Source organism: Podarcis liolepis, assembly GCF_965112155.1.
Source record: "Podarcis liolepis genome assembly, chromosome: 1".
NCBI classification, from domain to species: domain Eukaryota; kingdom Metazoa; phylum Chordata; class Lepidosauria; order Squamata; family Lacertidae; genus Podarcis; species Podarcis liolepis.
In genome coordinates, this window is record NC_139554.1 from 32,173,222 (window position 1) to 32,181,596 (window position 8,375).

General features: G+C 44.7%; 1 protein-coding gene across 2 annotated transcripts in view; it reads right to left on the reverse strand.

Annotated features, from left to right (window-relative positions):
* Positions 1-8,360, reverse strand: part of BBOF1 (basal body orientation factor 1) — an 18,630-nt gene extending 10,270 nt beyond the window's left edge. For both annotated transcript variants that reach the window (XR_014527309.1, XM_083508298.1), the window contains exons 1-8: positions 8,245-8,360; positions 7,835-8,105; positions 6,444-6,509; positions 4,936-5,079; positions 4,104-4,184; positions 3,563-3,633; positions 3,165-3,309; positions 1,414-1,907 (exon numbers count right to left, since the gene is read on the reverse strand). Coding sequence is in view for 1 of the 2 variants with exons in the window: in XM_083508298.1 (XP_083364424.1) it covers positions 1,414-1,907; positions 3,165-3,309; positions 3,563-3,633; positions 4,104-4,184; positions 4,936-5,079; positions 6,444-6,509; positions 7,835-8,105; positions 8,245-8,285 (1,313 nt within the window). In the remaining variant the exon portion in view is untranslated. The remainder of the gene's footprint in view (positions 1-1,413; positions 1,908-3,164; positions 3,310-3,562; positions 3,634-4,103; positions 4,185-4,935; positions 5,080-6,443; positions 6,510-7,834; positions 8,106-8,244) is intronic.
* Between the last annotated feature and the right edge of the window lie 15 nt (positions 8,361-8,375).

Below are 8,375 nucleotides of genomic sequence, written 5' to 3' on the forward strand. Positions count from 1 at the left end.
TTTGCAGGTGAGGGGCCCCCGCCAGCCTCCGCTTCCAACACCCGGTGCAACGACGCCGAAGTTTCCCCCCGGGCTCGGCTCGGGGAGCAGCGCTGCTCCCCCCGGCTCCCCTTCGCCCTCCCGGCTCTCTCTGCCGCCTACTGGGGACCCCCTCACCTGCCAAGTCCGGAGCGCCGGTGGAAGTTGCATGCATGCATGCAGGGCGCCGCGTTGCCATTGCATTGCACTGCACTCCATGCAACGCCTGCACGCATGCATTGCCTTGCACGCCCGCCAAGGGGTCTCCCCGCGGTCCGATGCGTCCCCTCTGGCGCGGATGCAGCATTGCAAAAATAACACCCCCCCCGACGCAGCCCTACCTGGGGGGCAGCCTCCGCCGCTCCGCCTCCGCGGGGATCCCCGGGCTCCATCCTGCCGCCCGATCTCCGCGGGGGCGCAGGCAGGCTGCGCGGGGTCTGCGCGGATGAGCCCCTGCCCGCCCAGCCGCCGCCGCTGCGCTCATTCCATGGCCGGGAGAAGAGCGCTTCAAACAAAATGCCCGGCCCGCCAGGCCACGCTGGGAAACGTAGTTCGCGCACCCCGCGCGGGCGCGGAGCCCAAGGGCGAGGGGACTACGGATCCCGGCAGCCCCCGCGCCGGGGACGGAGGGGGAGAGGCCGGGTGCAGGGATGGAGGGACGGGTGGGCGAGCGAGTGAGTGAGTGGCAGCCGCCAAGCCTTGGCCGAGAGCCAGGAAGGGCCTCCCCGGAGGAGGAGGAGGAGGGAGGCGCAGAGCGGGAGGGAGGGAGGGAACCCCAGGGGTCATCTAGTGACGGCGCCCCAATCGAAAATTTGACTTTTTTTTAAAAAAAAATCTTTCGAATTTTTTAATTTTTCCTGCGGCACACCAGGCAACATCTCGCGGCACACTAGTGTGCCGCGGAACAGTGGTTGGGAAACACTGGATTACATGACCCTTTAGATCCCTTTCAACTCTACAATTATATGGCTCTATCTCCTTACTCTTGTGCTGCAGTACGCTCCTCTATCTGGCTTCCAGGTTTCTCTCCAGGCAATGCCTCTCCTTGGATATTTTGGCCAGGATGGAATGTGCCCTTAAATTCTGACAGTGCATTTTGCTTGCCAGAATACAGGATAGAGAGGGTGTGTGAAGAAACTAGCTTATTGTACAAAAGTAAAATTTTCATTTGTCACTCCACCCACTTTACCTTTGGCTCCACTCACTACTGGCATGTGGTCCCAGAAGGTTGCCAAGAAAGAAATGTGTTTCAGGCTAAAAAAGGATCCCTACCCCAGCCCTATCCTAAGACAGTCTAAATTGAGGTGTACTATTTCACAGGGATTTTTACACACTTTCTGTTCCTGGCAGCCAGGGCCACCAGAAAGAAAACTTCTACAATTCTACCACATGTACCATTTCTCTGCTTCCAGAAGGTCCATTTGTACACTATTTGTGCTGTGCTCATTGTTGTTAAAGGTTCTGATTTTAGGGTATTCATCTTTCCCTGCATATGCTGCCATCATTTTTCTTTGATATGCATCCTGAGCCACCTGCTTGTAGCACTTTCTGCTGGTTATGATCTCCTGTTTCACCTGCTCCAGAGCATCTAAGAAGAACTTCTCCACCTCAGTCCTTTGGTCCAGGATATTTCTGGCCAGTTTCTTCACTCTGCTCATCTCTCGTTCCTTCATTTCCAGCAGCTGCTGCAGCTTTGCAATTTCTGTCTGGCCTGCCTGGTTCTGCATTAAAGCCTTCTGTTGGGTACTTTCAACTTCAGTTTTAAATTCTCGGGTCATATGATAAACAGCTTCTTCCAGTTTTTTCACCTTGTTTTGCAGGTCCTGGATCAGGGCTTTCTGCTGAGTAATTTGCCGTATCTTTTCCTGAACTAACAATTCATTGGTTTCCTTTAAAAATAAATAAATAAAATTACTTGCAAGGTAATACTGTTTGAAAGCTGTCTTTTGATCATCAAAGCTTTCAAACAATTAAAATTCTTCAAACTGTTTTAAACAAAATTGAAAACTTCAATGGATTACAGGCTAGATTAAAATTTGTCCTGCTTGCAACATTCACCAGTCTCAGATAGGCAGCTTCCACACACCTTGTCTCCCTTCAACTCATGCTCAATCTGATAAAAACAAACTTAACATAAGCTTTCTCTTCCAGTTAATATGCAAAACTAGTGCATTTTGGAGGGAAACTACTATAGGTTTTAGGTTAGCCACAGGTAGTTGAAACGGACAGTGTTCAATTGGAATGACTAATTTATGTTTAAATCTAGAACTTTCACAATAGTGATGGGATTTGGACTAAGGTTAAAACTATTCTGGCTCTGATATATGACTATAATAATAAACAATGGGTGGAATTCAATGCTGTGCTTCTTCTATTGTTCAGTCTGCACAAGCAGCAGCCTGCCAGATGGAACGATCCTGCCTCCCCCATGCACTGTTCTGGGGTTCTCCTGTCCGCCAGCTCAGAGCCAATTTGGGATGGTTGGGAAGAGGGAGCCCAATCGCAAGTGGGTTGAGCTGCTTAGGTAAATCCCACCCACTGAATGTATCCCAAAATCTCAAAATACCGAAGGAGAAAATATAGAACATGGTCTTCAGTGGACACCTATTCATGCATTACTGGTGTGCAAGGCATTTGCATGCTCAAGGCCCACAACATGACCCCACCCCTGAAATTACATCCCCAGGCTGCATAACCAATGGCCACATGTTGAATGGTATCTGAAAATGATTCCATACGCACAAGCTGCTGTTCAAATACAAGGATCCACGTGATCAGGACACTTACACAACCAGATGTACTATTGACATCTAGGTGCCACATGTAGGTGTAACAGCAGCTGCTCCCATGTTTGCATTCCTTTGAATGCAGATAAAGGCTAGATAAAGACTAGCCTGGGAACAAGTCATCAGCCCTGCCCCTGTTTCAACACGAGTGCCCTACATGCAAGTAACATGTGAATTGGTGTTAGAAGCCTTTTCATTACAGAACAGAACAGGAGCTTTAGCTTCCCAATATACCACCAAATGTTAAGTGATTTTGACACAGATATGGGGAGGTGCTAGCTCTCATGAACCTGCACAAATAGAATTTCAAGGGATCTTACGTATAGGAGAATGAAAAAGGTAAGAAGTCATAAACTTAACCTTCTCCTGCAAGAGAAAGGCATTTTTCTCCTCCAATTTTTGCTTGGCTTTTTGTAACTCTTCTGTTTCCTTCATGTGGTATCCAAGAGCCTCATGAAGACGAACATTCTCTGAAAAAACAGCTTTTCCAGCAGCATCCAACTGCCTGAATAAATGTAAAGACTATTCAGCAGTTGGAATCACAAATTTCCTGTATTAATCACAATACGTCACAGTGCACAAGCTGTAGATACAAAACAAACAGATGGAGACAGCATTCATGGGTGTGTTAAGGCTGCTTTGGGTCCAGCATCATATTTACTTATCAGAAACAAAGCACCCATGTGGATATCCTACGAATTACCATACTTTAGCACCTTCACAATGGTTAAAGAACAGAGAAATCAAGTAAGTCTTACATAATGGCTTCATGGTGAGCCCTTTCTGCTAGCATATAAATCTTCTTCTCTGCTTCTCTTTCAAGTCGTTGCTGAAAGAAGCATAAACAGATATTTTGCAATGAAAACCAGGCATAAAGCGGCATTCACATTTCAAAAGTATGCGAAGGAAGTGTTTGCCCCTTCTGTGTTATAGAAAATAATAAAAGGTTGCACTGTGAAAGTTGAGGTTTAATACAAACAGAGGCGGAATGGCAGAGATCCATATCTTTTCCTTAAAATCTGTAGCTATTTCCTTATTTATTATTTCAGGCTGGGGGAAGATAACAGAACAGGCAAAATTATGCAAATCTGGAATCTGGATCAGTACAGTACTTCATATTTCTTCATGCCATACATATCTAGGTGGTTCAAAAAGTTGTCCATGCATAGACTGCAAGCCCCATATTGCTGCCTCGGAGCTGTTTGAACTGGTGGATTGAAGCAGACATCCTGTGCATTATTGCAAGGACTGTGCATGCTGAAACAACATATGCACCGTACTACTGCCCAAACACTATACCTTTTCTTCAAGGAACTTTTTCTCCAACATGCAGATTGTTTCCTGATGTTCTTTTTCTGTGATTTCCATAATTTCATTGAGCTAGGATTTTAAGAAATATTTAATTATTATTTTAACCATCTAAATGACAATTTAAACAAAACTCTCTAGAGCGGTATCTCACAATATGCCACACGTTTTTCTTATATGTCCATATTGCATGCCTTGAAACTCACAGTGCTTTCACTATCTGTTACCTGAAAATTTACCAGCTCGCTTTTTCACATTTTTGCAAGTTTGCATATCAGGTAACCAATGCTTTTTTTCTAGAAAAATAGTTGCCAGTACTCACCGTGAAGTTGTTACAATAAGTACCACACTTTTTAACAACAACAAAAGAGGTGCCAGTACCGCTTCCCCTTCAAAGTACACCGTGAAAAAAGCACTGCAGGTAACACTTACTTTGTGAGCAATGCTGATAGCACAGGCCTTGCATACCTTCTCACATTTTGACATAGCTTTTAATCTTTATCAGAGTATATAATCCAAAATCTGCTACACACAAATCTTGAAAATATCTCAGTTGAAGTGCACATCACATTATATATGATAAGCTTAATAAATTGCTAAAAGGTCATCAAACTGCAAATGTAAACACTTGATTTTCTTACAAAAATCCAAGGAAAAAGCTTTCTGTCTCATTCTAGTAACTTCTGAGCCTGTCTCTCAAAACTTCATTTCATTTTTCCAAATTACACTTTGGCAGTCCAGCACAGCTGCACTTTAGCATGGCAGTCTAGAGATCACCCAATGCACTTCTAATGCTTAGCAGAATAGATGCTAATAAACTTACATCTTCAAGTTGTTTTTCCAAAAGAGCTTTCTTTTTGCGAAAATCCATTATCATTTTCAGCTCAACTTGAATTAGGCCAATTTCTTTGGCCTTCTTGTTGAATTTTTCCTCCATCTCCTCCAACTGTTTGGTGTAATACTGTACCTGCAAATCAGAAACTTTTAGCAAGATTAAAAAAAAACCCTAATGGTGCAATCCTACCCTAGGTATCTGCTGGCCGAATGGCCTTTGGAAGTGGAAGAACTCCTTTTCCACTGGTGGAACTGAACCTACAGAGGCAGAACAAGCTATCCACTGCCAAAACCCTGTTGTTACACTGATGGAAGACCCTATCAGCTGAAAAATTACACCAGCAAAATCCCAGAGGTAGCGTTGCAGAGAAAAGGGTAGTGCATGGAGGAGAAGCATACTATCAGTGTTTGTAATTGCACACTCATATCCATGAACATGGAGGAAATCTATGTGAGGACACAAACTGGCTTAAGTTCAGATTGTCCCACTGATTACCATGGGAGGAAACAGAGAAAAATGACCATTGCTCAGCCCACCTGCAACATGCTTTCCCTGAGTTCTCCCCCTCCCCTCCCTAGTTGGAGATAGTTAGATGTTGCTCCAATTCTGCAAATTCCTGGACAAAGGCTTTTTGGTAAGAGACACAGGTATGGCAAAAAACATTTTTTTAAAAATTCTGAAAAATGAGCATATTGCATTAGGATCAGCTTGATGTGTAGCATGTTTAAAAACAATTCACATTAAAGAGCATCACTAGGGAAGAGCGACCACTAAAGAACTAAAATAACTTAACAAAATTAAGCTTTAAATGATGACTTTTTAGAACCAATAACAGTATAACAATTCCAAGTCAGTTCTACCTCCAGTTGCATAAGCCAAATGTTGATGAGAACTATATCTCTGACTCTAGGCATGCTTATTTAGTCATTGAGTTGAATGGAACTTAATCCCAGGTAGGGGTGTATTGCCATGAGGTTGAGTATTAACATACTTTGGACTTAGTTTTCCAATTTTTTTCTGGCAAATCCTGCCCCCCAAAAACAGTTAAGGTAGGATTGCCATACTCCCAAAAGTGAAAATCCGGACAACGTTGTTGAGTTTTTTTCTTCTGGGGGGAGGGGAGGAGAGGGGGGACAAAATTGTTAGGAACACACACACACCCCAATTATGTTTTTAGACTTTTAAAATGATTTTTAAAGCATTTCTTTTTAAAAAAGAAACCTCTACTTGCCATACGTCCAGGTTTTCCCAGACATTTTGACGCTTCGGCAAAAATCCACCCAGATGCCATTTTCAGAGCCCGAACGTATGGCAGCCCTAGTTAAAGACTTAGTCATGACTTAAAGAGTAGAACCACTAGAGATTAGAAGATTAAATATATTTACTGTAAAACATTCTTGTGCAACTTATCTATTGTCAGGTACAACCCAAAATGTGTTTAGTCTGGTTTTCAGTGTCCCATTGTACCAACAGAATCAAAAGACATGTCCATTCACCAGTTCATCATTCTCTTCTTTGGCTTTTTGCTTCACCTCAATCAACTGCAGCTTTAGCTTCTCAATCTACATATTAAAAAAAGAAAATGAGGGGAAAAAATCAATCATTTTATGGATTGGAAAAATCCAGTTCAGGGCTCACATGGTGGAATGGAAGAACAAAGAGCTTTCCCAAGGTGAGGGTGTGTGACCTAGCTAAGCCTGACAGGACAGCTTTATAGTTTTGGTCCCTCCACACATTAATTAGATTTAAGCATGTTAGTTATATGAGGGTGATTATTTCATACTTTGTTCTCTATATCTTTCTTTGCAAAAGTGCTACAGTAGATAGGGTATTTGCTGTGAAAGTCTTACAGTCAGTGGGCTGAATAAGTAGGCTGCTAAATTGTAAAGGAAAGCCAAACTATACATACTGAATGACACTCCATATTAGTACTTTTGTACTATTGATTTTGAAGACCAATGGAAAATGAAAGGATAATAGTTTTGGCAAACACTATCTGTTGCAAAGAAAGAAAATCTAAACAGTGTTGAGGAGAAACACTTTCCTCCTCATCTAGTCAAAATAAAAAAATTCCTTCCAGTAACACCTTAAAGACCAACTAAGTTAGTTCTTGGTATGAGCTTTCGTGTGCATGCACACTTCTTCAGATAACAAGTATCTGGTATCTGAAGAAGTGTGCATGCACACGAAAGCTCATACCAAGAACTAACTTAGTTGGTCTTTAAGGTGTTACTGGAAGGAATTTTTTTATTTTGACTATGGCAGACCAACACGGCTACCTATCTGTAACTCCTCATCTAGGTTGTTTTTCCACTTAAAAAGTGTAGCAGTGGCGATTGCTCTGAAATTCTATGTCACGTCTCCATTCTGAAAGTACATGCCATATGACAGGTGTGGGGAACCTTTGGCACTCCAGATGTTCCTGAAGAGGTGGGTCCCAGCCTTTGGCCACTCTTGCTAGAGCTAAAAAGGCAACATCTGGAGGGTTAAAAGTTTCCCACACCAGTTTTAAGATTGCCTAATGAATACAACAGCAATCAGTTCCTTCATTTTTATTTTTATTTTGGTTGTGGGGTTTTTTGTGTATACACACACACGTACACAGTGCTTTTTTCTGGGAGGACGCAGGGGGACGCATACCCCTAAACATTTTGTGCATCTAAGTTTGGCCTCATTGAGGGGCAGTATTTCAATATGAGTAGGAAAGTGAGAGCACCCCTAAACATGTTTTTAGAAAAAGAGAGCACTGCATCTGTGCATAAAAACCGTGGAACTAGGCAGATTATTCTGAATTAGCTCGACAGGCTGGAAAGATCGTAGCCTTCAGCGTTAAGGGGTAGCAACTCTGCAAAAGGAGGAGGAAGTTCGCCTGCTGTTCCGCACCTACCAGATCTTCCTTCTCTATGTCCTGCCTCTTGAGGTAGCTCATCACGTCCACCGTGTCCCTCTCCAGCCGCCGCTGCTGTCGCTCCAGCTCCTCGTTGTTCAGCGCGAGGCGGCGGGCGGCGGCGCGGTACTCCTTGCGGGAGAGCTCGGTCACCTCCAGCCTGGCCTCCCATAGCGACGCCGCAGCTTTAGCCCTGTCGGCCTCCGACTCCTCCTTCAGGGCCTTCACGTCAACCTTCTTGCCGCTGCCGCCGGGGCCGCCCTTCTTCCCCCTGAGGGAAGCGAGCGACACCGCGCCATAGAAGGGTCAAGGGGGCCCGGGCGACTCTCGCCCCCACCCGCCAGATTTGCCCGGAGAGGTGTGTCCCAGCGCCATCCCGCCCGCCAGTCCCCGTCTCCCTAGCTACCTACTTCCCTCCTTTCGCCGCTTTCGCCTTCCCTTTCCCCTTCATGTTTCCCCCTAGAAGCCACGCCGATGTTTTCCCTCGCGGCGGCCCGTTGCTACGGCAACCGGGCGTCGCGGGAAGATGAGGACGATGGCG